Genomic DNA, 15196 nt, shown 5'->3' with positions numbered 1-15196 from the left:
CAAGACCATAGTTAAGGTAGAACAACTATATGTCAATTGATTCACATGCTAAGCAGTGTATGAATGGTTTTTTTGGATCATCATGTTATTAATACAAAGTATTCACCGATTTTGTTGGTCACTGATTTTCACTGCAAAAAAGCATGAAAAAAATAAAATTAAGGAGGAGCTGCAACTTGAGTTCATTCTCAATGTAGGCATTGAGAAATTGGGAGTGCCAAAGAAGAAAGGAGAAAGGTTTGTTGATTTGGGGATTGTGTAGGATCTGTGACTTGTGATTGTGAGAACCAGGAGGAAGCAATTTCTGGTTGTTTTTAACTGCAAAGCAATTTCTGGCTGTTTTTTTAACAGCAAACTGTTTGATATTTGTTTAAAAGCTTTACTGAGTATTTTTTGACGATTTTTAACCGCTACATAATTAGCCACCACAAAATGTAATAGAATAACAAATAAATTAATGAAAAATCATCATGAACAACTAAACAAATCATAACTGACTCTGAGTAAGGGTAAAATTTCTTTGTTAAACATGACATACTTGTGTGCAAAGATAAAAGCAATGAGTTCTTTTAAAGAGAAACTGATGAAGAGATAAGGAAGGCACACGAGCTCACAAAGTGGTCCTTCTACAGAGCCCTCATCACTGAGTTTACAGCAACCCTTCTCTTCCTTTTATGTCATGGTGCTAACCTTTATCGGGTAAAATCAAACTAATTATTGATATAGTGGTGCGGTATATTACAAGGAAGTCATGTCAATTACCAACCCTGTGATTTCTTATCCACCCCAACCAGGAAGTGTTCCTACAACAAAAAAACAGCAATGCTCAAACCAATTCACTGCAAGAACTTCTTGCAACATAAGCAAAAGCTACAAACACACACACACACACAAAAAAAAAAAGCTAAAATCAAAACCACCATTATGTCTAAAATCTCAGTTTCACAATCATATCAATCTAGCCAAGTAATCAGAGAAGGAGATAAATAAATTGAATCAGAGGGGAGACAGTTCGATATATGACAATGAAATACTGAAATAGTTGGTTACCTCTTAACCAGCAGTGGAACCAGCCGCCTAGCTTTCTCTCTCCTGATGTATACATAAAAATTGAATGTTTATGCTTCAGCTACAGAAAACTTCGATCAGTTTGGTGAGATAACTGAAAATAGTGTTTCCCCATTCTGCACTTGTGCAAACTTCAAAGTCCAGTCAGCAATAACAATTCACAAATCTTAAAAACAATTTACAATGTTGGAGTCCCAATTTCCTATGAGAATAGCAAATGTACCAAAATTCTTAGCCAACATTAGCTCATAATCAGAATGCCAACAGACAAATCAAATAAGATAAGACTGGATAGAATAAGTTGGCTTCAAGGAAAAGAAACTCCACATTCCACCGTAAAATCCTTAGAAAATCTTGCTCCCCATGGTATTTTTTTCACAATATAATTTATCAGTATTGACCAAGTGACTTCATTAGGAATGAACCCGCTATCTACGCCTTTATATAAAAGCAGACACGCATCATTAAACATACCCTCATGACAGTGCCTACTGATCAGTGTGTTATATGTAATAGCATCAGGACGAATTCCTTCACTTTGTAACTTGTTAAAAAGGTTTGATGCCTCTTGAACATGACCCATCTTGCAAAGCCCATTGATCAAGCTGTTATAAGTGACTATATCTGGAGTCAAACCACGATGAATCATATCCTGAAGAAATTTTAGAGCGTCATTTACTTTTCCAGTTCTACACAAGCCACTGATCAGTATATTGCAAGAGATAATAGTAGGAAAAATCCCTTTCCCAAGCATTTCTTCAAACAATCCCAATCCTTTTTCAACTGCCCCAGTTTTACACAGAGCTTTGATAAGGCCGTTATATGTAATATTGTCAAGAGGGCACCCTCTAAATAGCATTTCATCAACAAGCTTAAATGCTTGTTGGATAGAATCTCTCATAAGAAATGCATGAACCAACGTGTTGTATGTTACAGTGTTAGCAATAACACCCTCCAAGAACATGTCATGATATAAACTCAAGGCCTCTTCCATCTTATGATTCTTGCAAAGTCCATTTATTAAAGAATTAAATGTATAAATGTCAGGTTTACATCCTTTGCCAGACATTTCACCAAAAAGCTGTAAAGCTTCTTCAATATTCCCATCCTTGCACAGTGCACAAATCAAGCAATTGTACCCCACTGTATTCAGACTCAGACCCTTGGCTGACATGCTATTCACAATTTCAGCAGCTTCCTCTAATCGGCCTTGCTTGCAGAAACCATTTATCAATATTGTGTATGTGATCACATTTGGCTCAAACCGTTTTGCTACCATCTCATTTAATAATTCAAGAGCAGAGACCAAATACCCTTTCTTGACTAGTCCATCAATCATTATGTTAAACGTGTAGGCATCAGGCTCATAACCTGCAATTACCATGTTATTGTATAGAAGATCCTTGGCTTCTTCAAACCTTCCACTGGCAACATATCCACTAATTAATGTATTATAGAGCACAGTATTGGGGTTGGGAATTTTGTTCAGCAACGCCCTCGCTTCATCAACTTGCCCCATTCTGCACAACCCATGCATTAAATATCCATAAGTCAGAGCATCGGTGCTGAAACCTCGAAGGAGCATTCTATCAAGCAACTTCGCTGCCTCGTGAATCCGACCAGCCCTGCAGAGGCCGTGGATGACATCATTGAAGGTCTGAACATCAGGCTCACAGCACATTAGAAACATGTCCTCCAAAAGCTGCAATGCTTCACTCACTCTGTTGTTTTCGCAAAGAGCATGAATCAGGGTCTGGTAAATGACCGAATTTGGAACACAGCCGTGCTTCGCCATGTCCCTCAAAAGTGAGCAAGCTGAATCAACCTCACTAACCATACACAAGGCTTTCATGACCACCCCAAATGTATACACGGTCGGAGAAACACCTCGACTCAACATGTCATAGAAAACATTAGGTGCCACCCTAGGGCAATCTCCATCAACCAGAATATCCAACACAACATTGTAAGACTTAAAAGTTGGGTCACAGGAATAAACACCCCACATGTCCAACAAAAGCCTAGTTGCTTGGCCAGGCAATCCAGCCTTACCATAATGCTTCATAATCAATATAAAGAGTGATTCTTTAAACAGAAGGCCTTCATCCTTCATTTGCTTCAACAACTTCTCTATAACTTTGAAGTCCCCAACAGCCCCAAGCTTATCAATTAAGAGATAGCAAGCATCAAAGGTGTGAGAATAACCCTTTTGCGCACCAGCCCTTTGAAACAGTTCCATTGAAGTGGGAATGTCAAGAGGGAGCTCCAACAATTTACAAAGCTGAAATGGGCTAATTGGGGTGAGCGAGAGTGACCTCCTAAGCTGTTTGAGGTCAAAGGGTTTGAGCAATCTCTCCCACTCTGTCTCATTGTCACTACTACTACTACTACTACTACTACTCTCGGCTTCATTGTGATCATTGAAATTGGTTTCAGGGGCAGAGGTGCAAAGTGGGAAAGAAGGGATTTTGAAGCAAAGTAGCATGGTTCTATTGACATGGATTGATAACTTGAATGTTTTCAACATGAAGGTGGGAGAAACTAACCCCAATGGAGCCACCGCGATGTGGGTCGCAATAAACGAAGACACGGTATACAGATGCTGATGCTACAGTGAACCCTCCTTGTTGTCAATGAAAATTGAAACACACATATTCAAGTCCAACCGCGGTTGTTTGTTTGTTACGATGAGAGTGAGGGAGGCGATGTGTTAGGTTCCAACTTTAGACGCAGACAACGAGCCGGCGTCAAACTTGAAACTCCAAAGAGAAGCTACCGGTGCTATTACTAGCTTCTATGTTTTGTGTGAGTTTTTAGTCACATTTTTATATAATTAGTATTTTAGTGTAAGCAATGAATATAATAAATATTTATTTTATATGTAAATTATATTTTAAATTTATGACAAATTATTTATATTATAATATAAAATTATTTTTAACCATTTGATAAAAAAATTAAAATACTGAACTCAATTTTTATATATATAAAAGGAGAAGGGTGGGGTGGTTATGGAAATATATTTTTGGTTAATAAATGAAAAAAAAAACATATTTAATTTTATTTGGTGGTTTAAATATTCTTTAATTTGTAAAATCAAATTTTCAATAATAATTATTGTAGTGATGACGAGTACTAAATACATTATTCATAGTAGAATATCTATAAAATATCTATAAATTATAGTTTTTGATCCCTAAGTTTTACACTAAAAAAAATCTAATACACCACCATCTATAATAAGAGTGAAAGCTTAGAAGAATTAAGTTCACTTTTTCACAACGATGAAAGGTAATTTTGATTCAATTTTTTCTGCTTTTATTTTTATTTAATCAAAAAATGCAATGAACACAAGTTTAGTCTCTATATAATTTTTTTAATATATAAAGATAGAGATCTCATGGTTATTTCATTTCACATTTTCATAACCAAATGATTTCAATTGTAACAAGATTTTGAATATAGATAAATGATTTTTGATAAATTAGATTTTAAAGAATTTTCTTATTTATGTTTTTTTCTAACCCAACTATGGGTCAAAAACTAGTTTAAAAATAAAGATGAAAGAATTAAGTAGTTAACTTAAGAAAATCAAATATATTCGTATAGAGATAAAGATACAAAGGGAATGATTTGAGAGCGGTTAAGAAAACCAATTACATAGATAAAGGTAAAAAATAGTAATTTAAGATCGTTGAAAAAAAATTATTGGGAAGATTGTTAAATAAAATAATTTTAAAACTAATATTAAGAAATACATTTGATAACTCCAAAAAAAATCATTCGAAATGTTCTTGATTACAATATATAATACTTAAATGAAATTATTTGTTCATCAGAAACATTTTATTTGTCCATTCTGAAACTCAACTTCACGAAAAGTTGTCAATATCCCACTACCGTTTGTCAAATGACGGTGGTGCGTCCGTATATAAGAAAATGGAGCAAGATCGAAGCTCCAAAATATCGATTGCAAAACAAAATAAGAGATAATAATTAATAACTGCTATAAGCAACTAACCATTACAGAAACAGGGTCACCTATTATAATTTACAGTCATTTGCTGTTGATCTATTTAGACCTTGCTAAATCACTACATCTCAACCATTAATGTGTATAAGAATGCTGGGCCAATCCATACATAAGAAACTTGTAACATAAAATTCTGCCACCATAATTTTTCAACTAATATACCTTACATGGGACTGGGAGAGTGTCCTAGTAGTGAAAAGACCCCATTGATGCCATGCCGTTTCTCGAACTTCTCAACTCTTGTTGACTCACATAATTATCACAGGAGTTGACAGGAGTAGAAAGTTTGTCACCTGGGGCAGAAGTAGAAGGACTAAGAACTTTGCCCATTTGTTGCACTTCTAGTGGAGATAGTATTTTTATGTACCACACATTGTTCACAAACTCCCTGCAAAATTATCAAATGTAAATGTTTCTGTGCAGAATCAGGAATCAGCTTTCTTGCTTATATATTCATTTTTTAGTCAAGCATCGTTCTTCTAGCCTTTTACTACTTGGGATGACATGCAAGTAATTAAATACTTCTGCATTGACTATGATTTCAGCAGTGTCAAAGCAAAGAACCTATAATCGAAGTTCGTGAGCAAAAACTTAATAGAAGGAACAAGAAAAATAGTAGAAATAATTATACAGATCAATAAAATAAAAAATTGTAAAATGTCCGACATGTTGAAATATCAAATATGCAAGAAACATTACTGACTATTCCTATAGCACTAATGACATTAGCATCAATAAAGGATGTAGCAAATCACAAGATAATATACTATAACTTGAACATAAATAACAAGTGGCATATGGCAACTTACTGCCAAGGATCATCACCAAGAAGAAGAACATCATTCTCCCGGTCAACAAATACAAGCTGCCAGCCTGATCTCTGAGTCTTAGGGTCCTCTAGTTGGCCTTCAAGGCCAAACATGCGAGCAAGCTCACTAATCAGTTCATCATAGCTGCTGAACTTAGAAATGTCCAGTGACCTGCCAAAGGACCCTGACTTGTGAACCTGTCAAAATTACACCACATCCATCAACATATAAAATTAGAGTGGTCCTAGACAGTAGACAACACCCGCTTACTAATTGGAGAAAATAGTAGTCCTACAAAAAGAGAGGAAACAAAAATAAAAAATAGCTGCAATATGCTGTTTATATAAAATAGGGTCCCAATATCCCTGGACAATAGAACCAATTCAACATTGAACATAAATATATTACATAAATCTATTTAACTTGTACCTTGAACATATTTTTTTTTAATCAGCAAAATTAAGTATATTATATATATATCAATGATCAAAAGTACCAGAGGTACTAGTACATAGGGATATACATCCTGATATCTAGATACTAAGACTAAGGTATTCTAGATATTAGGAGAACATATCTTTTGTACCTTGAACATATTATTAACTGATAAAGGCATAAAATGCATAAATAAAATATATAGGGATATTCAAAGGCTCCATATAAAATATATAAATAAAGGCATACCACCTATAAACAAAAAAGACATTAGCTATTACCTTAACAAAGGTTCCAGTTGGTATATTTGCTTGGTCTACATTTTCAGAACACTGCAAGAAGCCTGATTCATCCACACAACTTGAAGTTGTCATGTTTGAACTCAAGGGGAAATCAGTGCCTGTAGCACCACCACAATTCGAAGTAGAAAATGGCAACGATAATGAATCGTTCACTTTGCCTATATTTCTCAGGTTTGACATGCCACTTTGCAGCATAAGAGAAGAGGGATCAATGTTAATCCCAAATAAAAGATTGCTCTGAGGATCAGCAGCGCCATGGTATGCAGAATGTTCTCTTCCAGGAAATGGAGGCAAAGCAGCAAGTTCAGACACATTTGATTGTGATGTTCCCAAGTTTTCCACCTGAGGCAATATGCACTGAGAAGCAGCAGATGGAAGCTGAGGAGGCTCGGCAGTTATTTGCTTGGGCAGTATGGCAGCAGAAGACATAACAGAATTGGATCCACTCAAGTTAAGTAACTGGGATGTTCCATCCTGGGAGAATGACCCTAGTAGACTCTGGATAGGGGAAACATCAGAACCGGAAATATGATTCCTCATAGGTTCAGGAAAGCTCTGCTGCTGACAATGTGAAGCTAGGGCTTGCATGGGAGGAGATTGAGACTGGGTACCTGATGCAAACTTAGACATAGGAGAGATGACATTTGGTAACTGCTGCTGAACAGGCAAGTTTTTAAGTTGCTGCTGCTGTTGCTGCTGATCACTATACGGGTGGTAACGATGCAACTGCTGTTGCAGAAGTTGTGACTGAGCAGGCACCTGGTTTTCTTGAAAATTGTGTAGAAGGGTGTTTTGAAGCTGAGACTGTGGTAACAATTGCCTCTGTACCTCAGAAGCATGAGCACTGGGAACATTTGAAGTCTGCTGAAACTGCAAAAGAGATTGCGAAGATTTTGAAAGATCCATTGTCCTCATTTCCTGGAATGCAGAAGAAGTAATTGCTTGGTATAACTCTGGCTGGAGACCTGGTATAGAAGGATCAAGTCTAGGTTGCATCCATGGTGTAACACCAAGCCCCTGGAAGTTTAAAGATTGCATTCCTTGATCCCCAAGCCCACCTTGGAGCCACATGAATGGAGAACCAATGCCCATGTCTCCATCCTTGAGACCTGACTTACACAAATGGAAGGAAGAAATAAATTAAGGTGAAGATGTCATGTACTTCACAACTCAAAATAAAACAAGCACATTGTCACAGATCCCATAGAATGCCATGACACAAATTTTATCAACAAAACCACCCATACCATATAAAGAAGGTAAGCCTGATGGCCATGGGCGCTTCAACCTTAAGGGGAATGGAGAAGGATACATTGGGAATGTTGTCAAAGGTTCAATCTCCCACAAGGAAACTCTTGGCTGCCTCTCCCCTGCAGTAGACTCATCCCAGCCAACCTACACCCATAGACAAAAGTTAAAAACCAAATTATACATCATCTCATTCATCTGTAAACACATTCTTCAATATTTCAATAATAGTGCTAAATTCTATCATGACAATGCCATATAGTTGCTATATGAATCAAACAGTCATAACAAACCTTCACAGAACGCCAGTGTGAATTTGGCCAGCGGACCGGATCTAAATCACTAATACCAGTTATGGTACCCATGTATCTGGACAAGAACATGTTACAGTGAGTATAGGTTCAAATGTTTTTTTTTTTAAAAAAAAAGAAGAAAAGAAAAAGGAAAACAAAAATAATAAAACCTTAGAAAAGACCACTGTTCTGAAGGACAAGAAAATATTGTTGTGGCTAATCATTCAAAGCTTTTATCTTTTGGAATATATTGTCATGGCTAATCAGTCACAAAAATTTTGGCTTTTTATCTTTTGGAAGCACATAAGTAATGCATCAACAGTCATGAACAGAAGTGCACAGCAGAGAGCAGCATTAAATGGCATACAGAAAACTATTAATACATAATAATGGTTAGAAACCAATAAATCAGTAACATAAAATGGCAGGAACCAAAATCGAGGAAAGCTAAAGGGAAAAGAGAGCAGTGTTCAATAGGATCAAAAGTCCACAGCAGATTTGATACTGACACAACTGTTGAAGTCACAGTCACACATAGATCTAGATTTAAAGGGATCCAACTAATACTTTCACTGTTAAAGTTGGGATGGAATCATGTGCAGTTACCTGCAATGCTGATTAGGAATTGCAGTGTTCTGTGAATAGCAGTATATTCTTTTTTTTATTGATATGACACAGAATACTGCACACCCAACCCAAAGTACTATGTGGTTATCACCACACATTTATTGATGATCATGAACCACATAAAAAAAGGACTATAAAAAAATTTGGAAAGTAAAATTGAAGGTTAAATTTGTAACCAAAAAAAGGTTAAATTACTTCATAGGTCTCTTATACTTTTTTTTGAGAGAGAATCCAGATATCCCTATAGTTTGAATTAGCAACTGGGTTGGATTCCTATAGTTTCAAAAAATAAAAATAAGAGTCCCTGAATCCACCCTACCATTAGAGGGTTATAGGGGCTCCATTTACAAAAATGAAACTTCAAATCAAATGTATTCTTTTCTTCCCATATTTTGGTTCCCAATCAGACTTATGCTGCCTGATTGAGGAACCATATTTATGGTGACTAACACTGTAATCAGTACCTCTGGTACTTCTTTAATATATATATATAATTTATCTTTGCTGATCAAAAAAAAAAAAATGAAACTTCAAAATTTCAAACCCTCAGACCATCTTGATTTTTTTCAAAAAGTATGGGGACCTAAGAAGTAATTTAACCAAATCAACTGTCTCGCTAATTCATAGCACAAAAGTATAAAGTGAACACTACGATTCACATGGGAGAAGAATTTTTTATCCTCCTTGAGTTTCTTTTTCAAGCAGGGTCCAAAATAGTAATAAGAGAAGGGAAAATTTAAGACAAGAAATGCCTACCGACGAACACTTGATTCTTCTGTCTCAAAGAGCATCCTAAATCGCATGCCAACAGAAACTCGTGTATGATACACAGCTTTAACGTACTTGGCCAACGGAATGGCAAATTCAGATGGGCTTGCCCTATTAAATCAAGGGGACAAAAAGCAAGTTCAGTGTGATTTGTAGGGTAATAATTCTCATTGTTAGCATTAGCATTAAAGTTACAAACCTAGGATTATAGAATATAGTAAAGCGGCTGTTAGTGGCAGCTGCATGAGCTGCAGCAGCAAGAAGACCAATGTGCATGCTATCACTTGACAAAACAGACGATGGCATGATAGTCTGCGGACGATTCGCTCGCCGTATGCCCAAGAGTAACTGGTTTTTTTCATTCCTGATAAAGGGAATAAGAAGAATGGTTACAATAATATCTTATAGTTCCTTTGAATAGATTCCAGTCATGCAGCCATGGCCTATATAGATGCAATTACTGACGATATTGCTTTATGGACAAGCTAACAAGCTAAAACATATTTCTCAGGTCAAAAAGCTCCCATGGAAGTAGACTAGAATCTCGGAACCAAGCTCAACGCGGCATGTTCCGGTATTGCCAATTCAGTAGACATTATTTTTAAATAATGGAGAACTAATATAAATATAACATGACTTCTCAGTTTAAATATATCTATAACTAAAACTGTGCACACAGATGGAGGGAGAGAAAAGGAATTGAATTTCCAATAGGTCAATTTAATGAAAATATTAAAAATTATATGTACCAGATGAAAAGGACTGAATCACCAGCAACAAGCCTCTTGGCACTGACAAAGACACTCCACCCTGTAGTAAGAAGATGCCTTTTGGGCTGACCTGAAAGCGAAAATATAAAGCAGTTAGAAGTGAAAACATTTAAGTAACAATTTAAGCAGCTTTCATGACATCACATATCACGACTGTTGCTTGTTGATCATTCCTTGGTTTCACTACAGACAATTTGTAAAACTTGATATGGAAAAGGATTTTCAGGAGGAAAGGAAGAGCCAAAGATAACATGCAAATGATTAAGGACTATACACTCAACAATATAATGATCCTTAACACAACTTTCATACTGTTCATGCTAAACAAAAATTAGATTGACCAAGGTTGACTAAAATTGAAAAATTACAACAGTAATGCTATTTTAAATGTAGTACTAGTAATGCTAAGTTTAACACAATAAAAGAAAATGACTAAACAAAGTAAGCCAAGCAGACAACCAAATAAGGATGAAATGAGTCTGCAATAAGACAGAAGTAAAATAGTACAGCCACTATAGTCATATCATATGCAATTAAATTACTCCTTAGAAAACTATGTCCTGCTTCAAATGCTACTCCAATTTTAATGTTTTGAATGATAAAAAGGAAGATCACAGATTTAAGTATATAGATTATCGTCAGAGGTGCTTTTCTTTACCAGTAATTGAGCGTGACAGCATAAACTGAACATAAAGAAGCAGATGCAAGGACCACAAATAATTCTATACCAAAAACTTAAAAAGAAAACTGACCGCGAAATATATGCCTGAATTTCCATTCATTATCATGAAGATCTCTGGCAATTAGTTCTTGAGCAGGAGGCTGCTGTGAGTAATCCTGAGAAACAAATTAAGGAAACATATCAGTCGGATCAAGAGCTGACAAACTAATTACTGTGAATCAAATATAGCAGACAAATGACTTACAAGAGGAGGGAAGACTTTTTCAGCTGCTCTTCGAGGAACAGAAAATCCTCCATGAGTGCTGGTATCACTTGCAGTCAATGTTTTGCAAAAGTAGTTGGTTGGTTGCTTGCTGGGAGTACCCAATTCTGCAGGCAGCAGATACACCTCCTTTTGCTCTTGCTAGAAAATAAATAATGTCAAGACATGCTATAAAAAATAAAAATAAAAATGAACAGGATAGCAAATAAAAGAAAAGTACTGGACTTAGAGGTTGCAGAGTCATTTGAGCATATACTTCATCTGTTTCAGCATCTGCCTGCAAGGTGCATGCTTAAAAGGTTCAGAGTGTAAGCACATAAAAATGTTTTTCTGAAGTTCTGAACTATTAATTTTATTCTTACATGCATTGTCACATTGTGAAGCTGACAGATAAGTTGTGGTGGCAAGTTGGGGTAATTAGGAATATGTGCATCTACTTCCCTGTTGGTTGATGCAGCAACCTGTAAAATAAACATCAACATTTTTATCAAATAACTGAAGAACCAAATATAAATGAAATATATGAAAAGGAATCAGTTATTTGGAAATTTCAAATGCAACAACAATAGATTAGAAAAGACAACCATTTGGCTGAACCCCCTCCCCTTCCCGGGGAAAAAAATGAAACTGAGAATAATCATAATGATGCAATAAAGAGTTCTCTATCTGCCAGCCACTCATTTTTAGCATAGTAATTATAGAAGAGATTTATACCGTTTAATCAGACTGATCAAAGTTCAGACTATTCTATTTGTCAATTTCTATTTAAAATTTAACAAAATGCTGCTCATTTCAAGCATGAAGCAATATCATATTACTAGGGACTTCACTTATGAGCTAGAGGTAGCAACAACAACAGAAAGCCTAAAATCAAAAGTTTATTGGAGCATATTTTATTTTCTCTTAACTTATTTAGCCCACCCTCCCTCCCTCCAGGCACAACAACTTAAACACTAATCCATGAAGTCTGCTAACATGTAACTTACAGCTTACATCTCCATACTTTCACTTTCACGGTACTGCAGACAAATTGTGAATCCCAGTCCTATCACGTCAAATACCAAATCTATCTTATATTAAAACTATGAGCTTGCACTGGCACAAGCATGACTGATCTCACCATACACACACAAGAAACAATAAGTTGAAGTCTACTCCACTGACTGCGGTGGACAGATCAAAATATTACAACTGACCAGCTCACTGTGATCATGTGGATATACTAAATGAGCTTCAATTTTTCCATACGACTTAATGTACTTTTCATGAGCATAGAAGCTTCACAAAATATCCATGAAATGCGAAAAATTCAAGCATAGTGCAATAAACCAACTTATAGGATACAAGAAGCATTACTTACCTGCTCACTATGACCTTGGGGAAAGTAGACTACACGACTTCCAACCGGAGGCAGAGAAACCAGAGGGCCAGCACAAGCATGCCAAAGTTCAGAATTCAAACATTTTTTCTCCCCTACACAATCACAGGCTAATATGAATACACATGAAGTAAATCATTTCACACAAGTCAAAAGGGCACCACACCGTAGTCAAGCCTACAACTGGCATATGAGTAATAAACTCATTAAACCCACAGCATATTTTACCAATAAAAAAAATACCACAATCCGAGCTCCAACCACACAAACAAACAGGCAAACAGAATAACCACACATGAATAGTAACACACAATACAACCTTGTCATCTCAAACTTAAAATCATAAACTGCACACACCAGCAAACTTAGCACCACCCACACATAAGAAGTTGAAACAAATCAAACACAAATCAAATCGACATGACACTAAGAAGTTGACCCAGACATAAATACATATTAAAAACAAACAAAAACAAACTACGGCAACTTGTTCAACCTCACTCCATGCCATATAATAATAATGCCAAACAAACACCGACAAGTAAAGTACTACTAGAGTATCCTTATCCCCCTCCCTCCAAACCCATGCAAAGGCAAAAAAAACTTCAAACACAAAAAACACAACTACACCAACAAACCAAGGTAAAGACAATACATGAGAAATTTTCAAAAAGTGGGGGCAGCAAAATACAAAGCAATTTGCACAAAATGAAAGAATCAAAGAAGCTACTGCTACTGCTACCTTCTTCTTCAGCCGGAGGATTAAATCCAGAAGAAGAGAGCTTCATGCTTGGAGCTATAACAATAGGTGAAGTTCCAAACTTAGCAAAAACTGAAGCACCCCAAGTTGAATAAAAGCATTATGATTATTGTCATAAAAGTCGCAAATTTTGCATGCCCCTGTGAATCAGAAATGATCCTATTGCGTAGCCTGCCCACCCCCCACCCCAAAAATTGAAGCTACCCACAGAACACCATCATCCAAAGCCACTTCCAATGCAACACCCGAACCTCCTTGCTCTCATAACACGCTCGAATCCAACCCTAATTGCGAACCTGAAGTTCAAACCCTAGCTTCCCAGATCTCACCGAAACGGAGCTAAACAGTGGAATTAGAGGGATTGGGGGAGAGAGACGAGTGAAGTGAGAGTGACATTCATGTGGGATTTCAGTGGAAGAGGCGGAGAATGTGATGTGTGTGTGTGTGTGTGAGAGAGAGAGAGAGAGACAGAGAAATGGGTAATGGCTATGTTACTACTCAACAACAATAATGCACAGTGACTGGTAATAATTGATCCATGGCATGGTATGTGTTGTGCTATTATACGAAATGGTAACGACGAAGGAAAATACGGAACGTTTCTACGCTTCGTACATAGATACTCATTGGATACTATGGTTTTGGTTTTCTTTTCTGCCTCCAACCCCCAAAGACTTGTCAAGTTTGGTCTGTTCCAATGCAAGTTTACTTGCAGTCAAATTAGGACTCAATTTTGAAATTTATGACTGGTGATTATCAATATCTACTTCTAAAAATGAGTAAATATTAAAATTAAATAAAAAGATGAGAAATATTTATACCACACTTTTTAATACACTGATCTCAATGAGTTTATTGAGGAGTAATAAGATGGGATCTAACCGTCACAAGTTTAAGTTTTCACTCCAAAGATTTTTCTTATCTTGGATTGGAACATCATTCCTCCATGGCTCCACCTATATGTTTTCAAAGAAACCATTTTTAACACACTTTTCCTGACAAAATCAACAAATGACACTGTGATAAAGAAAAATAAGTCTATTGAAGGTTAAGTGCATACTTAGATTGAAATATGCAAACATAAAATTAAAAATAATAGATATACATCAAAAATCATAATTCATAATAATATATAAGAGGTATAGATGATAAATTTAATATTCCTGTGTGACAAAAGTTATTGCACTAATTTAATTAATTAAAATGGAATGCATCAAACTTATTCAAGCAAGTTTTGCTTGTCCTCGAGCAAAAATCACAATCAAGGGAGATAAAACAAAGTCAATCAAGAATGCCACAAACAAGCAAAAATCACAATCACAAATTTCTGAAAAATTGAAAATATAATGCATCGATTAATTTGACGGGGGTATTCTATGCATGGCTTTAGTGAGCTTTTTGCCTTTTCACATTTGTAGCCCTTCCCTGCTGGATCTGCAACCATAATTGTAAGGATTAATACAACTTGCAGAGTTAAGAATGGTACAAATTAATACTTCTTTTCATTTTGTCAAGATAGTTTCTATTTCTCAATGAACTTAATTTCTAGGATTTGCTTGTGTTTTGATGTAGATGGATGAAAGGTTGAGGGAGAGATATTCATTACATACCTACAAATGTGATACATTTGTCAACCTTGATGATGTGAGCAGTGGTTATGAATTTTGAGTTTTTTTTTTTACTTCGAGTGTGGTTTAGGATAGACCACAGGAAATGGTAAGTATAGGTTGTATTTTATTTATACCCCTTTTTTGGTTTAAT

The 15196-nt window shown here is 35.9% G+C and overlaps 2 protein-coding genes across 3 annotated transcripts; both read right to left on the bottom strand.

Moving 5' to 3' along the window:
* Positions 1–435: 435 nt before the first annotated feature.
* LOC114401494 (pentatricopeptide repeat-containing protein At5g64320, mitochondrial) lies at positions 436–3852 on the bottom strand. Its single transcript, XM_028364007.1, has 2 exons — positions 1051–3852; positions 436–803 (listed from the first exon to the last, which is right to left on the bottom strand). Exon 1 carries the CDS (start codon positions 3593–3595, stop codon positions 1376–1378), a length of 2220 nt encoding a protein of 739 aa, XP_028219808.1. The 5' UTR covers positions 3596–3852; the 3' UTR covers positions 436–803; positions 1051–1375.
* Positions 3853–5038: 1186 nt separating this feature from the next.
* LOC114401478 (auxin response factor 6-like) lies at positions 5039–14336 on the bottom strand. Of its 2 annotated transcripts, none has more exons than XM_028363998.1 (14): positions 14318–14336; positions 12658–12770; positions 11660–11758; positions 11518–11574; positions 11280–11438; positions 11106–11190; positions 10333–10423; positions 9783–9947; positions 9572–9694; positions 8189–8264; positions 7895–8042; positions 6627–7756; positions 5911–6107; positions 5039–5489 (listed from the first exon to the last, which is right to left on the bottom strand). In XM_028363998.1, the coding sequence occupies exons 3-14, from the start codon at positions 11663–11665 to the stop codon at positions 5288–5290; spliced, it is 2439 nt and encodes an 812-aa protein (XP_028219799.1). In that variant the 5' UTR covers positions 11666–11758; positions 12658–12770; positions 14318–14336; the 3' UTR covers positions 5039–5287. The 2 variants fall into 2 exon arrangements, with proteins under 2 accessions (XP_028219799.1, XP_028219791.1); XM_028363990.1 differs by lacking the exon at positions 14318–14336 and adding an exon at positions 13418–14099.
* Between the last annotated feature and the right edge of the window lie 860 nt (positions 14337–15196).

This window comes from Glycine soja, chromosome 2 (assembly GCF_004193775.1).
Source record: "Glycine soja cultivar W05 chromosome 2, ASM419377v2, whole genome shotgun sequence".
In the NCBI taxonomy this organism is placed as follows: domain Eukaryota; kingdom Viridiplantae; phylum Streptophyta; class Magnoliopsida; order Fabales; family Fabaceae; genus Glycine; species Glycine soja.
The sequence above is the reverse complement of the archived record's forward strand: the minus strand, read 5'-3'. Positions and strand labels throughout refer to the sequence as shown.